The sequence below is a fragment of the Gymnoscopelus braueri genome, assembly GCF_963280865.1.
Source record: "Gymnoscopelus braueri genome assembly, chromosome: 15".
Lineage (NCBI taxonomy): Eukaryota > Metazoa > Chordata > Actinopteri > Myctophiformes > Myctophidae > Gymnoscopelus > Gymnoscopelus braueri.
In genome coordinates this window covers 23,319,105-23,341,926 of record NC_137620.1, presented here as the reverse complement: position 1 = coordinate 23,341,926, position 22,822 = coordinate 23,319,105, and the positions used below count along the sequence as shown (strand labels likewise).

The 22,822-nt window shown below is 41.4% G+C and overlaps 1 protein-coding gene across 1 annotated transcript in view; it reads right to left on the bottom strand.

Moving 5' to 3' along the window:
- Nucleotides 1–22,822, bottom strand: part of ppp2r5b (protein phosphatase 2, regulatory subunit B', beta) — a gene marked incomplete at its 3' end in the record, with an annotated part of 58,072 nt that overhangs the window by 8,523 nt on the left and 26,727 nt on the right. The window contains exons 2-6 of the mRNA XM_080450851.1: nucleotides 17,584–17,780; nucleotides 7,774–7,875; nucleotides 4,274–4,366; nucleotides 3,208–3,338; nucleotides 2,383–2,442 (exon numbers count right to left, since the gene is read on the bottom strand). Of these exons, the coding sequence (XP_080306977.1) occupies nucleotides 2,383–2,442; nucleotides 3,208–3,338; nucleotides 4,274–4,366; nucleotides 7,774–7,875; nucleotides 17,584–17,780 (583 nt within the window). The remainder of the gene's footprint in view (nucleotides 1–2,382; nucleotides 2,443–3,207; nucleotides 3,339–4,273; nucleotides 4,367–7,773; nucleotides 7,876–17,583; nucleotides 17,781–22,822) is intronic.

Sequence of the window (22,822 nt, the reverse complement as noted above, 5' to 3'; positions counted from 1 at the left end):
AAGTAAAAAAGTATTGGCGTCAAAATATACTTAAAGTACCAAAAGTAAAAGTACTCATCATTATGCAGAAGGTCCCATTTCACACGTTTTCAAATGTATAAAATGTAAAAAATCCTTTGAAAACAGCAGATCTACAAGCTCACAACGTGTCGCAAAGCGACGCGTTGTGAGCTTGTGAATCGACTATTTTCAAATAGCCGAAGCATATATAGGGCTGAAGTGGTAAATGAATGTTTTGTAATAATAATCAAAATCTACAAAGTAACTAGTAACTAAAGTTTTCAAATAATTGTAGTGGAGTAAAAGTACATCATTTGCCTCTGAGATGTAGTGGAGTAGAAGTCAAATTATTGAAAATTGGAAACACTCCAGTAAAGTAAAAAATACCTCAAAACTTTACTTAAGTACAGTACTTGAGTAAATGTAGTTAGTTACTATCCACCACTGCAGCCATTCCCAACCTGTGGGCTGGGGCCCGCTGGAGGGCCGTGAGGATATTGCAAGTGGGTCCCCAAATAATTAGCAAAACACGAAGATTTGAATGATAATATCATAATATTTAAACAAAATAATGTAAAGTGATACTGATACATTTAAGTATACTACGTCAGTTCCATTGATCCAAGCCAGAACACAATCGATTGATTGATTATTAAAATAGACATGATCTGAAAATGCATGCTGAAGATTTTCAAGTTGGCCCCGATCCAGAGAAGGTTGGGAACCACTGGGCCATAGATTAATTAAGTTACGATTAATCTATTCGATGCCGCACTTGCCAAAAAGAACAGATCTACAAGCCAACAACGGGTTGCATCTGTCTGGGTGATGACCCTGTATTCACTTGCAAATCATTGCTGTCGGGTGGAAATCTTGTACCGTATGTCCGTAAAAAAGGTTACTTTTCAGCTAATGGAACAAATAACCTGTGTTTCCCAATGGATCCAATGTAGTTATTATTTAGTCACAGGCTCTTGTTAATACTTTTCATTGGTTAAATATTTATAAAACCCATAGACGCACTTGTGCGACACTGTTGCACGAATAAGTAGCACATACATTTAAGGGGGGTAAAATAACAAGAAAAGGTTGAAATATGGAAATGTGTCCGACAGTGACGAAAAAGAAACTTTTCCACACGTGTTGTATAAGACGATTACTTTCAGGGCGTTACAGTTTGATTAGGAAAAGACAGACATGGAAGGGGGGGGGGGGGTGACATACCCAAATTAGGTACGCCAGGTTGAAAGTCTTTTCAAGGAGGTGACAGTTTGAGAGACATGGTAGAGGGAGAAGGAGGGAGAGATATGACTCACGCCGGATTCATACCCATTGCATGTCATCACCAGCCACGCCACGCACCTGTACAATAGCACTGCTGAGATCACCAAGAAAGATTAAGATATTTTTCACTGTGGGCGTCCGTTTGTTTGTGTTTACTTTTATTCCTTCTGTTTATCCTTTTCTCCTTTTATTGAATGTCTCTTCTTTCCCTCCCACTCTTGCAGTTTTTCATCATTTTAAAGAAGAGACTTCTGGCTCTGTGTGTTGCACATGTCTGGTGTATGTTGGCTCATCCCTGTTTTCTTGTCATCCTCTCACCCATCATCTTTCTATCTGTAAGCCTCTCTCTTTCTGTCTCTCTCTCTCTCTCTGTGTCCCCCGCAAGCCTTTCTCATCTACCATAGAAACAGGGTTTGCGTAGGGAGTGACGCATTTCATATTATAGTACGTTTCACTTGTTTACTTGCCTTCCTTCTATTTCTCTCCATCTCTCTATCACGCAGTAAAATACTGAGCGTCTTTAATTTAACCCTCGAGGGTGTAAAAAGTGGAAGTTTGCAAATCCGAAGTAGTGAGAAAAGAACCGTGATGTCAGTGTTATATCACACATTTTCACCACTTTCTCTCTTTGTATCAGCGGTTCCCAACCTTTTTGTGGATCAGGGCCCACTTGAAAATCTCAAAAGTGTTTAACGCCGGGTGGGCCACGTGCATTTTCATATCATTTCCTCATATCTTTGTCACTCCATGCATCTGTCTATGAACACCTTTGCTTCCACAGGGAGAGAGAGCAGGTGTTCCTCTCTAACTCTTCACCTCCCTCTCTTCCCTCACTCCCTCTTTCTCTGACTCCACCTCTCACTTTCTTTTTCCCCCGCATTCTCAATCTCTCATACCACACTACCTGTACAGAAGGATGGAACAATAAATAACAATATTTCAACATGAAAGTCAACGAAAGGCGTCGTTTTTTCCATGTATAATTCATGTCGGTCTCCTGCGAGACTGTGTGCATATGTACGAGTGCGCAACTGCCTGTGCGTAGGCATGATGCGCTCGCTTGCACGCATGTGTGTGTGTGTAATGTTCTTTACACACCTGCCCAGGATTTCAAGCAACTCTGCGACTCCGTTGAAGTGCTCAGTTTCATATATGAACCTGTTGACACACAGACATATAGACTTGTCTCATCCACGCATAGACTTGCCTCCAGCTCCATGGTACAGCAATTCAAAAATAACACATTGTGACACGTTGTTAGCTTATGGATCTGTTATTTTTGGTAAGTGACGTAATGTGTCGTACTATGGAGTATATCGTCGCTGTCGGGCAGAAACCTCTTATCTCCATTCTCTAAATGTTTGCGTTTTTTTTTCTTCTTAATTGATGCCCTACTGGATCATACTACAGTTTCACACAAAAGTATCAAAAGTAGCAGATCTACGAGCTTGTAGATCTGCTACTTTTGCTATTTTTGAATTTGAATCCTGAAAAGTATCAGTTTTGACATATGAGGTTTCCACTCGACAGAGACGATATATTACATAATTCTTATAGCAAGCTACCCTTGCCTAACTAAACTATTTTTTACTAGCCTGGAATTGCCAGACTGATCGCGTGGGATCACTCACAAGTACCTCCATGATGGAGGAACTTGTGAGTGATCCCACATGATCCGTCTGGCAATACCAGGCTAATTCTTTACAGCAAATTAACACTTTTGTGGTTTTGTAAGCTATAGTTTTAATGTTGTAATGTGACACAGCACATTGACACAGCACATTTTACACATTTCTTTATTCCCCTTAATTGTACAAACATTTATTAGTTTTGAAATGGTTTCTCATGCCAATAAAGCTCCTTTGAATTGAATATGTGCTTTAGAATCGGTAGATGTGTGTGGATGTGCGTGAATGGTGATACCTGAGGAAGATGTTGTTGATCTGTTTGCGGATGTAGGCACGGAGGCCCAGTAGTTTTCCATAGACACGGTGTAGGATGGTCTTCAGATACTCTCTCTCTCTGGGGTCCTCGCTGTCAAACAACTCCAGCAGCTACACACACACACACACACACACACCAACACACAAGCATGTGCATGCACGCATCGAAGCACACAGGTGCGCATGAACATCCGCGTACATGGCGATACATACGAACACACACAAACACACAAGCACAGACACACATGGCGAATGTCAAATCAATGGTGATGTGATACACATGTGCACACGAGAATATTTACGAAGACATGCGGACCTGCACACAGATGTATGTGTAATATACATTATGCACATTTGCGCTCAGTACACACTAACACAACACCCAAACATATAGGTTTGGAATTATTTGCCGATTTCAAAATAACAAGCATACATCACATGTAAAACCATTTGCTTTTTTACATTAACATTTCCCCTAATCAAACAATTACAGAAATAGTACTTAAGGCCTGGATTCAGGCCAGAAAAAAAATAGCATTAAATGCAGCTGCACAATTGTACTGTAAAAGTGGAAAAGGTTATTTAGGATATGAAGATGTATTTTATTATAGCATTCGAGCTGGATTCAAAAAGCACCTTTAGTTTTACTATGGTGGAGCTTAGAATTCAGCATCCTTTTAATTTCATCCACATTTTATGGATTTCAAAGAGCTGGAGAAGTTTTTTTGTTTGTTTGTTTGTTTGTTTGGTTGGTTTTTAAGCCATTAAAACCGGGAAAGCATCTGTGTAAATTTCTTTGGCTATTCAAAAATAGTTTAAAATGCCTTTTAAACTTGAAAACGTGTTCAAATCTTTGAATATGTTTAAAATAATGTTTTAACTCAAATTTGCCCCTGGAACAAACTATTTTGAGATGGGGCCGGCGGCCAAATGCATATAATTTTGGGGGTCCTTGACATGAAAACGTTTGAGCACTGTTAGACATTTTTAGAATCGGCCTCCTTAATGGGTTAAGAAGACCAGAGTAGGACCCAGTATTACTGTACCTGCAGGACAAACTTCTGGTCAACGTAGCGCTTGGCCATGGAGGGCTGGAAGTCTGGGCTCTCCAGGAAACGCAGAAAGAACTCATACACCAACTAACACACACAAACACACCCACACACACACACACACACACACACACACACACACACACACACACACACACACACACACACACACACACACACACACACACACACACACACACACACACACACAGGGCCAGATACAGGGATATTAGACATCACAGCATGTGTACGTGTGCGTGTGTCCGTACATGTATATGTGTGCGTGTGCGTGTGCGCGTGTGCGTGTGTGTGTGTGCGTGTGTTACTGAATGGGCCAATATGTATTTTTTGTTTGTTTGTATTGCCAAAAAATGCATATACTGTATGCGTGACAATATACTGTATCTGTACATATCTGTGAAAGGGATAAAATAATGCACAAAAAAGCTGGAGAGCTTATTTCCATTGAGATCCATTGACTGCTAATGTATGTGTCATGTGTTTGTGGGGGTTGGGAGTAGCAGAGACACACAGAAAGATATAATCAATAATAAATACATTCATACAATTTCAATGTGCTACACAAGTAAAACAGCAAAGAACAACATTTGTACTGTAAAAGGAACCTGTTACAACTCAACAGTCCAGCTGCTGTAATTCAACATCCCTCCAGAGAAGCACCCATTACAGGCAGAAATGTTTTTCAAAATGTATTTTCAAAAATACCAAAATAGCTGCAATATCCCGTTGCATTGCGACATGTTGTGAGCCTGTAAGATCTGCTACTTTTGCCATTTGTGGAAAGAAATTACAGTGTAAAGGGAGTTGTTAACCATGATTATTTCCTTGTGCTTCTATTTTGTTATTTCCATATTCATTGTTTTGTCTTCGCTCTATTTCTCCCCTGGTGTTTTGGTTGTCAGTCGTTTCCTGTCTCCATATATTAAATTTTTTCCATTTCTTTTTTTGAATATGATTGTTAACGATGTCCCCATTAGGACCGCAAATATCCTCCAAAAGGAGGATGACAAGCGTACTTTTTTCATTTCCGCTCGTCTCCTTCTCAACTCTTCACAGGCTTTTGTGCACTCACTCTATATTTGTTCGACCAGCGCAATTAAGTGCCAGTCCAGCAGCCCTATTTTGCACGAGCTGTAATTTGTTTAATTATTTCCTGGCTTCAGATGACCATAATAACAGTATTGCAGATGCCCACTAGCTCAGTGGTTCTCAAACCTTTTCATTTCAAGGACCCCCAGTTATGCATAACTCTGAGAGTGTACAAATGGAACCAAATGGACCCGCATGGGTCCCTTTATACACGCTCAGAGTTACAGACCTGTAAGTGTCCATTTGGAACCCATTCAAGGAACCCTGAGGGTCCCTGGACCCCACTATGAGAACCACTGGACTAGATTAATGATTGAATAACCTGCCTCAAAATGGTGGATGTTAAATAAGGCAAACATTTCTTAATGATTGCAGTGTTCTTCCCCATTTTCATAACAATAATAGCAATGTGCTCTGACCAGGATAAACAGTCTTTCTGTTAGCTGATGATTCCATATGCCTGTGTTTTTCTGTATTTCTAGGTAACTGGAGCAATACATTTGGATTAACCATTGAATTCCCTTCTGTCGTGTATTTGGATCCTGCAAAAAAACTGACAGGAAGCCATATACAGTACACAGTAAAAAGTATTATATAAAACTTTTACTGTGTAAGCAAACATGCTCTATGGGCTATCTGGACAGATCTGGCACAGTGGAGAGGTACCAAGCGATTGGACCAAAAAGGCCATCTGATAAAACTACCCAAAAAGGCAACACGCTTTCCCAGTTCCAGGAAAATGCCTGAGCAGGATTATCTTGGAAAGATTAAAAACAGCACTGGACCATCGTAGATCAGCAGACAGGATTTAAGATCATGTACAGATCATAATATACTGTAGCTACACTACTGTACGCGTCATAAGATCATGTACAGATCACAATATAATGTAACTACACTACGCATGGGTGGCAGTGGCTCAGGGGTAGAGTGGCCGGGTAGAGTGAACTGGAAAACCGCAAGGTTCCCAGTTCGATCCCGGGCTGGGGCGCTCCCCTAGAGTTAGTGTCGAAGTGTCCTTGAGCAAGACGCTGAACCCCTAATTGCTCCCGATGAGCAGGTTGGTGCCTTGCATGGTTTCCTCCGCCATCGGTGTATGAATGTGTGTGTGTGAATGGGTTAATGGCACAATCAATGTAAAGCGCTTCGGATAGAAGCGCTATATAAATGCACCATTTACCATTTACCATTTATGCATCATAAGATCATGTACAGATCATAATATACTGCAGCTACACTACTGTACGCGTTATAAGATCATGTACAGATCATAATATACTGTAATTACACAACGCATCATAAGATCATGTACAGATCATAATATACTGTAACTACACTAAACTCCATAAGATCAGATAATGTACAGATCATAATATACTGTAACTACACTACACTCCATAAGATCAGATCATGTACAGATCATAATATACCGTAACTACTCTACACGTCATAAGATCAGATCATGTACAGATCATAGCGTCTAAATCATCTAAGTATATTTAGCATGCTGCTTAGCAGAAATGGAAATTAAAAAATAAAATTTAAAGACATATTTTCGTGAACGGAAGTGCCAGCTTCCGCTCTCGGATTTCGGGAGGTGTAGTTCCAGACTCTATATAGCATTCGGAGATTGTGGAATAGTTGTCTGGCTACGGGGGACTAACTCACACGCGATGCGTTGTGAGCTTTCACTATTTCACTATTTCCTTATGTTTTGGTTCCATTTCCTGAAAAATAATGGTTTTGGACATGTTCCCACCCGACAGTGGTGGCTACACTATGCGTCATAAGTTCAGATCATGTATAGATCATAGATACACTAGACAACATAATAGAGCAGTCACTGGAACAAGGATCCACCTCTACCTCACTTCCATTGATTTCCGAAGGACTCTGATTGCTTGGAATGAATGACTCACCCTGCGGAAGGTCAGGAAGCATCATGTGACTAACCTGGAATCCCAGAGGACACACAGTCAAATCCTCAATGAAGACCTGACTGCGTGGGAGGAAGAGGAGAAGACCCAACCAACTCACACTCAGATGGAGAGTCTTGTGGATGAACTGTGCTCCAACATTTTGCCTAATGTTCACCTATTATTACATGGCCAGAATAGGGATTCTAGGTTTCATTTGGTAATAGAGCTGCTCAGTTGATTTAAAAAAATTCTCTTTCTTTCTTTTTTTTCTCAGTGTTGGGGAGATGCAAGTGAGAAGGCTCTAGAGGTGTGCGTGTGTGTGTGGGTGTGTGTGTGTGTGTGTGTGTGTGTGTGTGTGTGTGTGTGTGTGTGTGTGTGTGTGTGTGTGTGTGTGTGTGTGTGTGTGTGTGTGTGTGTGTGTGTGTGTGTGTGTGTGTGCGTGTGCGTGCGTGTGCGTGTGTGTACCTGCAAGTGTGGCCAGGAGGCCTCCAGCGTCGGTTCGTCTTCCTCGGGATCAAACTCGGGATTCTCGCTGGGCGGGAGAGTCCGGAAGATATTCACCGAGATCTGTAAAACCACAAATATATATATATTTTTTTAAAGATGAAGTAGAAGGGAAATAGGAGGAAGGAGATGAGAAGGACGGAGGTCAACAGAGAGACAAACAGAAATATATATGATATTTAGACTCAATCAATCAAGAAGGGATTCTACATCAAAATTGACCATTCACCAAAGTGAAAAGCTTTCCCCACAATAACAGAAAACAGAAAAGTCACTAGCATAAAGTCATGAGGGACTCCGCTCAACCATAAGTGGTTTAAGTGGTTAATTAATGCCGGAGTTTGGCTAAGGGACCTGCCTCCTGCGCTTCGGTATTTCTAGAAGGTGTTCCGACCGTCACCTCAAATGCACATACAGTACAATATGTTTTTTATTAATTCAACTTTCACATTTTCCCCTCAATATGACTTCCTATGGCCTGTAATGTAAAAAGGACCATGGATTAAATGAAATTAAAAGTTATGTTTGTAAATCGCCACAATAACCACTCTATAATTCTCTGCCACCCCCACTGTTAAAAGAAATGGTTGCGCCCGTGAGCCGGGTGGTCCGACTCCTAGACTCACTACGCTAGTTCACAGAGGGCTCCGCAAAACGCAAAGGCCCTGCCTCCCCCTTATGTTAAAGCAACTTTATGAGAGGATTAACAGAATAAGGGCTACTGTTTCCACATCAAAGAATGCATTTATCAGAGCATTCACATAAGAATGTAGCAATAGAATAATTTAATATTAATAGAAGAAATAGGAGGGGGAGGTGCAAAGAAACAGCTCTCAATGTCTCTCTCTCTCTCAACTGTGCCTTCACTTCCGTCGTTTATCTTCTGTCTGTGCATAGGATTGCTACATAGGGGGGATGTACAAGCTGAGCTTGTACATCTGCTATTTTTGTTAAATCGTGAACATTTTTGCAAATCTTTGAATATATATATTTCTTAGAGCGAACATTTTTAACTCAAATCTTTACATCTGGGGGTCCCTGGAAGAAAATATTTTTAGATGGGGGGTCGGCGGCCAAATTTCCTTAACACAAAAAGGTTTGAGTACCACTGTTAAAGCAACACAAGTTTTTCTGAAAACTGTTAGGCTTTAAAAGGCGTTTTTAGAATCGGCCTCAGGTCTTAATGGGTTAAAGCCCTACATGGATCAGCTCCACAATACATCAATGATCTGCTAAGTGCTATCTCCACTTTCTGCCCCGTGGTCACTTACAGTAGGTCATCCTCTCAACAACTCCTTTTGGTTCCCAACACAGTACACCTCTCAAAAGCAAGGGAGATCATTTCCTGTTGCTGCCTCTAAAGTATAATAATCTTACATCCCATTAAAGGTAGGGTGATTTTCTTCTGTTAAACTAAAACAGCTCTATATTCTCATAGTACTCATTGCTATAAAGTGTTTGTTCAGTTACAGGAGTCTCCCTCCCGGTCTCTCCAGCTCTTTAGTAAACTTTTTAGCACTTTCAGATCGGGATACCAATTTTATCCAATTAGGAGATAGAACTCACACAGGAAACCGGATAAGCAAGTGAATTGTGTGTCATCACTTTCGAAAGAAATGAGCAGACAAAATTGGAACTGGAACACTATAGAATTTTAAGCTGATACATGGGTACTCTCTCCTGATTGGCTGAAAATTGGCAACCCACCTGAAAGTGTATTTTCTGTTTATTAAAGAGGTGGAGAGACCTCTGACTGTCACTGAACAAAACACTCTATAGCAATGATTAGTATCAGAATATAGAGCTTTAACCTTTTAAAACACTCCTTCCAAAACATATCACTTACCCTACCTTCCTGTCCCACCATTGATAATTGATTTAAAATTGATAATCTATTACAGACCCTTATTTTGTCTTAATTAAGTCTGAAGTTGCCCCATGGTTTTGGATTTGTCAAGTCCATGTTAATGTAATAATTCAATGTATTTTCTATTTCTATTTTCTTCTTACAGTGTTATTAATATGTTGCCGTGTTTAATTTCTACAACCATGCATGTTGTTTTACACTTAAGTCCTGCTGTTATGGATTAGGACTTATTATGTTGTGACAGGCTCAAGGTTAGGACAGCTGACAGCCAAGGGGTTTATAGGACATAGAGTTCTCTTTATTTCCCATGTGCCTCACATACTGCTCACCATGCCTTCGGTGTAATAGTACGCCATAATAAAGAAACAACCACAAGAGCAGATAAAAGCGTGTCACGAAGCTCTGACTGTCGGTCACTGAATGTGTGTGTGTGTGTGTGTGTGTGTGTGTGTGTGTGTGTGTGTGTGTGTGTGTGTGTGTGTGTGTGTGTGTGTGTGTGTGTGTGTGTGTGTGGGGGTGTGTGTGTGTGTGTGTGTGTGTGTGTGTGTGTGTGTGTGTGTGTGTGTGTGTGTGTGTGTGTGTGTGTGTGGATGGCTGATAAAGGGTACAATGTGTCCACAGAGGTAGAGCTGGCAGGGAGACAGCTTTGCGTTTGCTAGTGCAGTGGTTCTCAAACTTTTTTCATGTCAAGGACCCCCAAAATGATATGTATTTGGCCGTGGCCGTGGCCCACCCCCCCCCCCCATCTGAAAATATGTTGTGCCAGGGACCTCCAGAAGCTCATAGCTCATAGCGAAGCGACGTGCTATGAGCTTGTATATCTGCTATTTATGAATAGCCAAAGTATAAATATGGCTAAAGTGGTTAAAATGATTGTGACGCTATATTAACTAATTTAGCTGGGGACCCCCCCCCCCCCTCCCCTCCCAATTCAGAAAATATACAGAATGGCATTGTATATTTACTGACACACAATAATGTTTCCCCAATAGCTCCACCACAGAAACAGAAATGCAGTAATGGCTTGGGGAAAGAGACACCCACGCGAAGACAACACTGGTTGTAGTAGAAGGGTTTATAATGGTACTAGAGCAGCGATGTTCAACCTGTGGGACAGGGGCCCACTGGTGGGCGCCCAAATAATTGGCAAAACACTCAAGATTTTATGATCATATAACATGAATTTAAAAAACAATTAATGTTAAATAAATAATTGTATGTTTTTATTACAAACCTTGGAAAATTTGATTTTCAAGTGGGCCCTGATCCAGAAAAGGTTTAGGAACCGCATACTAGACAGAGGATTTAACCACTGGTGAAATAGAGGAACATGACACTGCGGGACAGAATTCTCTCTCACTATGACTCGATAGTCATAGTCATACTCGGCTTGCCCTCAACTGTACTCCGAGTTGAAATAAAGGTTATGATGATGATGATGATGATGATAGGAGAACAGGAAGCAAATTAAAGACTCTTTTGGGTCTCGAGCCAAAAAGTTTGGGAACCATCGAGCTGCTATACCAGGTCCTTTTCATCTATTCCCATGACCTAGTGCTCATATTAATGAAACTTCTCTAAGTCACACCACATGAGCACATCTCAGCCTCACTGGGACCTCAAAAGGGGACAAGTTCACACATGCTTATTTCATAGCTACTTCCCTGGACATTTAAACCCTATAGGAGTTTTAATTTAACAAGCATAGAGAGCTAGCTTCCTCTTCCCCTGAACCATCTCTTCCCCTCCTCCTCCTCCTTGCTTCCTTCCAGTAACTGTATCCTTCTCCCTCTATACCTCCCCTCCCCCTTCTCTTATAACTTCCTGTATGTCATCTTCCTCCTTCCTCACTCTCTGTCGTATTTTGTCTTCAGCACATTTAATCCAATGTCACGCTTTGTTAACGAGCTGCTGCGCATGTTCCACGGCCTATATACAGTACATCAGTGTCTGTCTTCAGTGTTAATTGTTTTTATTGAATTACAGATTTTGAATATGTTTAGGCCTATTTCACTGGATAACCTGGTGAGAAAAGAACAGCTAGGAGAACAGGATTAGTTTTATACATAAGTAAAATGTTGTTTTTTTAGACTACCGTATATCACCTCTCTCTCACCTCTGGATATTCAGCTGTCTGACATCACTAGTAAAGGAAACACTATCAGGGTGCTCTGAACACCCACCCCAGATCCTTACCATGCCTAACTAACGCCTAACTACCACCTAACCTTAAGTCAAATTAATCAACATGGTAGCTTTTCTCCTTTCATTGTCCTCTTCGACTTCCCTCTCTACTAATGTTCCTCTCCTTTTCCAGCTGTACTCCATTTCAAGCACCCCATTTTCTCTCTCTCTCTCTCTCTCTCTCTCTCTCTCTCTCTCTCTCTCTCTCTCTCTCTCTCTCTCTCTCTCTCTCTCTCTCTCTCTCTCTCTCTCTCTCTCTCTCTTCGTAGCCTTCCCTTCTTTCTAGTCCATTTTATCGTCACTCCATCAATCCACCTCTCTTTCTCCTGTCTCGTCTTGTGAGTTTGCCTTTTTCAGCATAATGGGTGCAAGCTAGTGAAATCGTATACCCAACCACCATGATATAAGCATAGTGATATTACAGTAAAAACAATCCACTACGCCTATTTATTATGCAAAAGGAAACTAGCGCTGATACATGTAAAAACGGCAACAACAACAACAACAGTATAGTGTTTAGCTGAAATTTGGCGTATTTATAACAGCAAAATCAAAGGACTGAATCTTTTACAAATCCATACTGCACTGAGGCAACAAAAACTATTGTCTACATTTCATCTTTGCAAATTCATCCTGCAGCTCTAACATCGTCCAGATCAATATTCATGGTTATGTGTCTCTGGATAAATAAGAGGGAATGCTGTGACTAATGTATGTGCGCTGCTCGAGCCCAGGTAGACCAAGATGTTAAAGTTGGTTTTAGTCTGTATGCAGCCTGTGGGTAATGCACTCTAAAACATTTCAACCTGTGTCATCATTATAGACAGATGTACAAGCTATAGGCAGATAGTGAGCTTGTAGATCTGCTATATTTGCTATAGAATACACACATTGATAAATGTGTGTATTCTCTGTGTTCATGTCAAGGTGCGGGTTTGTCCATATGTGTTAAATACAATGTCCATGTATTTGCCAGTGTTTACTTATTTATCTCCATAATAATAAATGCACTATCCACACGTTTCACACAGATTTAATTTCCTTGCTAAATAGTTACTGTATCGATTTGAAATCATTGAATCGTATTGTATCGTATCCCCATGAATGACCCAATATCCTCAATGTATCGTCAACCATGTATCGTGATGCGTATCGTATCACTGTTAAAATGGGTCGTTACACCCCTACTATTTATCCATCTCTCAAACAAGCTATTCCTCTATCCTTCCATCTATCCATCTAACCACCCATCCATCCATTCATCCCTCGATCATCAAGCAGTATCGATGATTACGTCGTAATCTGAAGACTCACCTTAGCCCGTAGCACTTGCCCTAGCCTTGACAACATTGCATGGGCTTATGCAAAGGTTAAAATGTCATTTAGATAGCATCTTATGTAGACAGATGCCAGGTTCATTTGTTGACCTGGCATCCTACAGTTTGTATAATTTCAATCTATAGATTATTAATTTTTTTATATTATACTTTAGACTGATGATAGGTTCTTGGTTTACGATGATCCTAGATGACTATTTCTATGCATTTGATGTATGACCTTGTGTTTACCTTGCAAATTGCTCTGGATTGAGAGTGTCTGCTATATGCGTAAATTGCTATTGTAAATTGATGCGACGGGTTGTGAGCTTGTTGATCGGCTACTTTCAAATAGCTGAGGGTTAAAGTGGTTAAACTGAATTTAGCTGGGTACCCCCTGGAACCCCTTCAAGGACCCCACTTTGAGAAGCACTACTAAAGTGTGTTTCTATGATGTCAGAAAGGACATCTTATAGTTGGTTACAATCAAGTACATCATTACAATCTAGCTGTGATGTTATACATGATATTGCGAATTAAACATTGAGATATCCAGTTTTGATGAAGAGTTATTGTTTTGTCAACTTAGTATGTAAACTTGTAGGCCAAGAATACAAATAAACTGACCAAAGATTGTAAACATGGTGAGCAAAACATATGAATGAATCTGAATGCTTACTTCGTGGAGGCGCTATAGAGCTCATACAGCCACCAAGAACTTTTGTTGTTGTTGTTAATACTTAAGCCCTATAATTTTTTTTCATAATGGTGAATACTGAAAATAGCCGCTCTACAAGCTCAGAATGCGCTGTGATGAGATGGGTCTGTAGCTTGTAGATCTGCTGTTTGTGCTATTTTTTTTTTTACAATTCTGAGCTTTAAAAAAATACATTTTTTATTTTATTTTGGCTATAATGACATGCACAACATAGGGACGCCGGGTTGAAAATGGTTAACTGTATTGTTTATTTACTGCATTGTTTTTTTGTTTTTTGGGCGGTGAAACCGCCCCTATATGTGAGGTTTGGATATTTGCACACCAAATCCTGCGCTGTGATTGGCCACAAATGTACCCCCCTAACCCTGCACCGTGATTGGCCAATCACAGTCTATTCAGGACTGTGATTGGCTAGGGAAACATGACACATGTGCATAGCCCTATATAAGAAACCATAACTTAAAAAAAACATAAATTGGTTTTTTTTAAGTTATGGTTTCTTCCATCACTTCTTCCATCACTTCTTCCATCACTTCTTCCATCACTGTGATGACCACTGTGACCACGCCGCCCACTTCACACAGGGTGTGATTTTATTTTTTAAATGAAGCAAAAGGTAGATTTCCACTGTTGTGGACAATAATTGAGCACTGTAATGGCTATTTCAGAATGCCAACCTGTTCTAAATCAATCTATGTATCTATCTATATTTTGGCCCTAGAATAGTAGCCACACAGCAGGGTTCTTTTCACAGCTTCTGTTCCTGTCATTCAACAATTGATACAAAGGTCTATTTCCACATTATGCTCTGTGTCAGCATGTAATTTGTCCTGTGATACTATACATGGTCATTGCTAATTTAACCAGTCAGCTCTATGGTACTGTTACTTAGTATAGACTGTTTATATTTATCTACATTTAGGGGAGAGAACTTGGTGTATAAAAGGTGTCGCATATGACACTTCAGGAGGCTTGTGCCCAGAGGGGCTGTTGGTCAGGCCAGGAGGCCTGGCTCTATGGATCTGTGTATGCTGTTTGCTCTGATGAAATCTTCCGAATAAATGATCTGAAACTTCACCCGAATGGAATATTATTATTCTATTACATTTGGCGTTGTCGAGGCAGGATCAATATTTCATATTTCATAACTAATTATGATTATGGATACTTGATCAAAAGAACTTAAGGGTGAAGGATTTTTCTTGGAAGAAGATTTTCTCAAAGCAGATCCGGACCAGATCCAGACGATGGAGGACAAAGAGGAGCACTACAGAAGCAAGCTATGCAGAATCAACTTCTGATGATCTTCTTCAACAAGGTCTACACGATTGGAACCTTGCAGACCGATCTATTCTGTCTGTGATGACAACAAGGAAACCACAAGCTTCAAGCCACAGAGGGAAGGAGCAGAGCATGCGTTTTCCACAGAGCATGCATGGTCACCAGCCATGAGAGCAGCACCAACAATGTCACCATGCAGCAGCAGAGGTGACGAAATCGACACCATACAAACAACAAGAGACTTTGCCACAGCAGGAGGACAAGGCACAGAGAGCCACAGAGAGCATTTGAGAGCCACTGAACTGGGACCCACCAGCCCAATGGAGATCACTGCCACAGAGAGACATGCTGCACGTGAGAGGCACTGGACACTGGAACCACTAGCCTGTTTGGAGATCACTGTCAGACACATAACCAAATGGACCCGTACGCCAAGTGAAGATGGAGGAAAGAGCCAGGAAGACTGGAAAACTATATTCAATATCTAACTGAAAATATTTGTTCATACTGCCTAATCTCTGGCATATCAACGTCTGGGGTGAGATAAATTAGGTCGTGAAAAGCGAGCCCTCCGTGAAATTCGGTAAATACCTGTACTCTTGTGCAAAGTTGGTGTAAGCCAAATTAGGTCGTGAAAGACGAGCCTTCCGTGAATTTCGGAAAATACCTGTACTCCGGTGCAAAGTTGGTGAAAGCCAAATTAGGTCGTGTAAGACGAGCCATCCGTCAGACGGAAAATACCTGTACGTACGGTACAAAGTCCTTAGAAGGAAACTGTCAAAATCAATCCGTGAAAGGCGGTCCGAATTGGTAAATGAATCTGTATGGAGCCCTCAGTCTTGAGAAACAGAGATTTAACATACAAACAGAGATAGATTTGACATTATGAGTGAGAGGCTTTCAAGGCTTTCAAACCTAAAACAACCAGGTCTATTATTCTGTAATATGTTTCATGTGATATGTTTGATATCTATCTGAATTAATTAATATAGACATTTTAGATAAAAGCTGATATCTAAAAAAAAAATTTGTCAACTGGGCATTGGCCATAAATGTGGAAATATTTGTTTTGACTGCATAGTCTCTGGCCTTTTAACGTTTAGAAGGGAGAGAAGTGTTTAGACACGCGTATCGCCCCAATTAGCCAGCGTGCTAAGGGCCCTTTGCCTTGAAAAACAGAGATTTAACGTCCAACCAGATAAAAGATTTCACATATACTAAATTCTAGAAAATGAGAGAGAGAGAGAGCTCTCAAACCCAAACAAGTAGATCTACTTTGGATATTATTATTAGGTTAACGGCAGAGTCAGTGATGCCTTCTGTGTCAGGCAATTATGCATCAGTTATAAGTCGCACGTCCTGTCTCCTGATATTTTTGTCTGATTGATCATACAGTAAATGGTTGAGTAAATATATAGCTATATCAACATGTAGGTAGGAAAATGTCTATTGATTTGGCATTCTATGTCGTATGTACATGAATATGCTTATTCATGTACAAAAACAAAAAACTCTGGACTGTAATGGCTATTTCAGAATGCCAACCTGTTCTAAATCAATCTATGTATCTATCTATATTTTGGCCCTAGAATAGTAGCCACACAGCAGGGTTCTTTTCACAGCTTCTGTTCCTGTCATTCAACAATTGATACAAAGGTCTATTTCCACATTATGCTCTGTGTCAGCATGTAATTTGTCCTGTGATACTATACATGGTCATTGCTAATTTAACCAGTCAGCTCTATGGTACTGTTACTTAGTATAGACTGTTTATATTTATCTACATTTAGGGGAGAGAACTTGGTGTATAAAAGGTGTCGCATATGACACTTCAGGAGGCTTGTGCCCAGAGGGGCTGTTGGTCAGGCCAGGAGGCCTGGCTCTATGGATCTGTGTATGCTGTTTGCTCTGATGAAATCTTCCGAATAAATGATCTGAAACTTCACCCGAATGGAATATTATTATTCTATTACAGCACCGAAGTCTGTAATTTACGCATCCTACCTGGGCCACGCCCCCCCCCCCCCCCTCCCCCATTCTAAATTCCCATAGACGTGTTTAATATTGTCATATAAGAACTGTGTTACAAAAATAAACAAATGAGCACGGCGGTTTGGCTCATATGGATATGAAGCATCAACTGACGAGAAAACGCTAACGTTGCCGCCGCCGGATTCATAACATTTTCGCCAGAAACAGACTGTATCAAATATGAGTGACTGACTATCATAAACGATACAGAGCCACAATTTGTTTATTTTTGGACCACAATTCTAAAATCCCCAAGACGATTCGAAGATGCCCAATGTTATTCTCCATAGAGAAATCACTTCCGTGACCCAGGGGATGAGCGAGTGACGTCAGGACTTCGGTACTCTATTGTGTCCCTTGGCTCCGTGTCTTACCATCTTGATAGCCTCCGGGTACAGGGGCTCTATGAGGACTCCTCTGCTGGTGGCCACGCTCTCCACCAGCTCGTTGAGAGCGGCGCGCTTGATCTCCTTGCCCTTTAGGTCGGCCACGCAGTCCAAGAAATCAAACAGCACACAGCACTGCTGCAGCTTCTTACAGAACAGGTCATGGAGCTCTGCCACCGGGGCATCTGCCGAGACAGAGAGAGAGAGAGAGAGAGAGAGAGAGAGAGAGAGAGAGAGAGAGAGAGAGAGAGAGAGAGAGAGAGAGAGAGAGAGAGAGAGAGAGAGAGAGACATTAGGCAAGTGGACCAAAGTATTCAGGGCTTTCGGCGCCTTACAAAGAAAGGGTTATAGAGCTTCATTCATGTCTGAATGCGTTCCTGATAAGCCGACCCAAGATCTGAGAGAGAGACAGAGAGAGAGGGAGGTAAAACAAGAGGGCCTAGACACCATGGCTGGAGGCCGAGGCGATATTCAGCTTTGTTGTGAAGCCACTAGACTTGTGTGTTTGATCTGTATACTGTATTGTATGTATATATATATATATATACAGACGGCTCTCTCTATCTCAAAGGTAATGAGGGGAAAAGACACGCACGCACGCGCACACGCACACGCACACACACACACACACACACACACACACACACACACACACACACACACACACACACACACACAGCTTCCTCCAGAGAGCTATGTTGTATCTCAGCGCCATTCCCTGTCAGTCTCATTCTGTGAATGGGTTCATCAGAATGAACAACAATGTGGCTGCAGGCTGCCAGATTAAAAGCTTGTACCTCCAAACACGCTCCATGAGACAGGGACTCAGAAAAATTGTGTCACACATGGTTTGTTTATGAAGCCACACTTTGCGTGGGTTTCACGGTACCCAGAAGTTTGAAACCTGCCCGGCGAATAAAGGGGAACGCATAAACAGGGTTTGATTTGCTGCTTTTGATATCGCCCATCGGGTGATTCATTTTTATGGCCGGTGGGGATATGTTTTATCCCTACTTATGGTCAGACAGAATTAATTACATGCATTTCCTTTTGGGAAAGGTAGACTGTCTGACATGTTTGATATTATGTTTCATAATATCATAATTTTATAAAATTTTATGTAACCACATTAACCCTGTCGTCCCTATCTAATTTTCAATAGCTTCTTAATTCAAAAATAGAGAAAATAGCAAATCTACAAGCTCATGTGGTATATGAACAGTGTGCAAGTCAAAACATATTAAGAAATGATACTAATGTTACCTTGCTAAAAGTCAGAAGAGTAATCATGAGTGTGTGTGACTGGTGAATGCTTGGTGAATGGGCTATATTCTAACGCAGCAACAGCTGCAGCTGAGCCAAATGGCCATTGTGTTGCTCTTATTTTGGTACATACCTTATATGGCTATTTAGAATGGCTTCTCTACTATAAGAACAGTGTGAGATGTTTTTTTGGGATATATGGTTGTGCCCAGAGGGGGCTGCTGGAGAGGGCTCTCTGCCCTGAATTCTATGATGATGCTGTACTTGAATGAATAAATGACCATGGAAACCTGGAAACCCTGACGTCTTCTCTTCTATTCTCCTCCATATTATTACCACCAACGGGCCTGATAACACGCAGTTTAATGACTCAAATACACGACATATTTGGCGAACCAGCGGCTATTGTTGCTTTCCTTTCCGAGGGCGCTTTAGAGAAGAACCTGTGTATTTTGAGGGTTACCGTGACTGCGGGCCTGTGAAAGGAGGATCGGGGCCGTGGATGTCTTCCTACGGCGAGGAGGACCACCGCGGGGCAGCCATGGGGACGTCAGCGCGGCCTGGATTTCTACTATGGTTAAGGACCTCGCAACGGCAACGCTGTGATGACTACTACCGCTCATGACCTGTTCAGCTGGCTACGGGGAGCGTCTACTCTTCTCATGGTGGTTGCGAGCGGAGCGCTTGGCTGCGGGGGCGGCGGTGCGGAAAACTTTTTGTGTCAAAGTTGTCCGTGGGGGGAGGAGAGGTGAGCATGGAGAGAGGCTATCTTTTTGGCTGGAACAATGATATCACCTGGAACTGCGCTCAGCTTTTCTGCTGGGTGCGTGGACATTGAGGTAGAGACTACAACAGCAGCATTATCGGGTGGAGCACTGAACATTCAGGACGGGAGGTTGTATTTTGGTGATAAAGTGATTTAAACCACAGAGCGTTATTTTTGTTGCCGTGCGTAAAAGTGTGAAGTGAGGATTTAGTTGTTTCACTCTCTGGTCGCTTGTATTTAATGTGGGTTTACTTTGTGTTTTATTATTTCATTGAGGGTACACTGTCCTTCTGTTATCAATGTGGGCACTTCCGTTGGTAGTTATCATATATAATTAAATGGTTTATATTTTGGTTGCTCGGCGGGGGGGGACATTGGTCGGGAGGGGGGTGTTATCGGCTTGGTGAGTGTAATTCAACTGTATGCTTTCGGCTTCTAACGTATTAGAGTGGGCGTGTGTTAAGGAGACATTCGTTCATACCACAGAATATTATGGTTTGTTGTGTACATTTTATTCTAGAGTTTAAAGACAACAGAGAGACCTGCGCACTGATTAGGGAATGAGAATGCATTTTGACTGGTGTTTTTATTTTCAAGATGATCGATGCGAAATGAGAAAGTTCAGCACCGTATTGATGTATTTTCTATTTTTATTTTGAAATTTGATGTAAATCACTGTATGACTATTGTGTAATTTCTATTCCTGTATCTAAGTTGTTCTGTCTCATGTGTTGGTTGTGTTGAATCTGCTGAATGTCCTTTTGTTAAACTTCCAGTCATGGGTCTTGGGGGGTGTAGAATGTTGTTTTTTGGTGTTTTCTCTTGCAAACTGTTTATTCAATATACCTGGTTGCGAAAGAAATTAAATTCTTCCGTGGGGGGAAGTTGTGTGGTATATGGACAGTGTGCAAGTCAAAACATATTAAGAAATGATACTAATGTTACCTTGCTAAAAGTCAGAAGAGTAATCATGAGTGTGTGTGACTGGTGAATGCTTGGTGAATGGGCTATATTCTAACGCAGCAACAGCTGCAGCTGAGCCAAATGGCCATTGTGTTGCTCTTATTTTGGTACATACCTTATATGGCTATTTAGAATGGCTTCTCTACTATAAGAACAGTGTGAGATGTTTTTTTGGGATATATGGTTGTGCCCAGAGGGGGCTGCTGGAGAGGGCTCTCTGCCCTGGATTCTATGATGATGCTGTACTTGAATGAATAAATGACCATGGAAACCTGGAAACCCTGACGTCTGCTTCTTCTCCTCTTCTTATAACAACTACAAGCCTGATAACACACGGTCTGATGCCTCTAATACACGACACTCACAACACGTCGCGATGTGGCGCATTGTGAGCTTTGTCATACGAAGATCGAAGATGTATATAGGGCTTTTACAAATCCAACCACTAATTGGCTTGCATTCATAACAAACACCAAAGCTGTGGTTGTGAGGTTTTTACCCGACCGTGGCGGAATGGTAGTGCTTCATTCTAATACCCGGGGAGCCGTATGATGAATGACACTGTGTCTGAATCGCAGCACTCAAATATTAAGGTTTCAGTGTTGTTGAGCGCATGAAATGTGGGTCTTGACACTATGATACAAGTTGAATTAAATGATCGATGGTGAAAAAAAACAAGATAGATTGCAAATAGAAAAGCTTATTGAAACAGAAAGTATACCCTTGGCAAAGTTGGCATACAGTGACCATATTTACATGTCGGACATTTTGTTTTCCAGAGTATTTGACGTCATACTCTCAAGCCATACATACAAAATACCCTAAAGGCATTGGAGTTCCTTTTTTTAAAGTACTTAATTTGTTATTACAATTTTTTATTCCTCATTATAATTAAAATTCTCATTCTCTGAAATTGTGGGATTGTTTGATTTAAGCTGGGGGGGGGGGGTTTCAGAACAGCCTCACATTTTCAGACCCAGATTAAGCTCTAGTCAAGAGGACTGTTACGGATGTTCATAGTCAACCTAATGGTACCACAGTACAGTGAGTACTAAAGTGAGTACATTGAGTAGAGTACAGTGAGTACAGTAGTACTACATGTGAGTATTGCTGTACTACAGCAGAACAGGGCTGCCGGAGGCATTTGACAGACTAGATCTCTCCTCTTTTTCCTATGGAGACAATAGAGCTTCGCCTGCAGACGACAATGACCAGAAATTAATGTGAACTCTTTGTACAGTAATTGTATTAGGAGGGGCTACCCGGCATTTGGACACACACACACACACACACACACACACACACACACGACACACACGCACACGCACACGCACACGCACACGCACACGCACACGCACACGCACACGCACACGCACACACACACGCACACGCACACGCACACGCACACACACACACACACACACACACACACACACACAGTGAGGGGATTAGATTTAACCCTTCTTAACCCTCCCAGGTGGGAGTGTGAGGAGGAGCAGGGCTGATTGGACCATCTCCCAGCCCTAGACCCCCTCACCTCTCCAGGGCAAACCAAGGCCATCTGCTCCCCCAGACAATACACTGGGACTGCATCTCTTCTTTACATGGCATGTTTAGCCCATTGACTTACAATATACCCGACCAAAGCTCTTAAGGTACTTTAGATTTTTGAGGAAACCATTGGATTCAGTATGGGATGAAGACCATCTTGCAGAGACTTGAAACTTGATTGAGACGCGCAGTCAACTCTTCGGTTGCCTTTACTTTTTGTCAAAGTCATGTCATTGTTTTTGCATTTTCAGTTGAAAGGTCTAGCAAACAAAAATTACTTCTTCACGGCAACATAAATATCAACTTGAGAAACAGATCATTTGAGGGAGGGTACATCACCTGGAAGCTTATATTTAAAAGACAGCGAAGTAAGTTTGATCAGTAATAAAACATTAAAAAAAGGCAGAAAGTTGAAGAAATATGACAAAAGTAATGGAAGGGATACGTCAATTGGCTAAACATCTTGATCAGACCGACACACAGTCACTAACATCAGGGCGGAAATATTGTATAAAAGTCTGTTCCCAGGTGTCTTTCTCATCTGAACTATGTCTTAGAAGTTAGAAGGAAAAGGTTACCTTACACGGCAGCAACATAATTTTAAAGTTTAATTGCTTTGAGGAGGAATATTGTTACTCAAGTCTCATTTCTGCAGTGAAAGACTCAAGTCTGGTCTCTGTGATC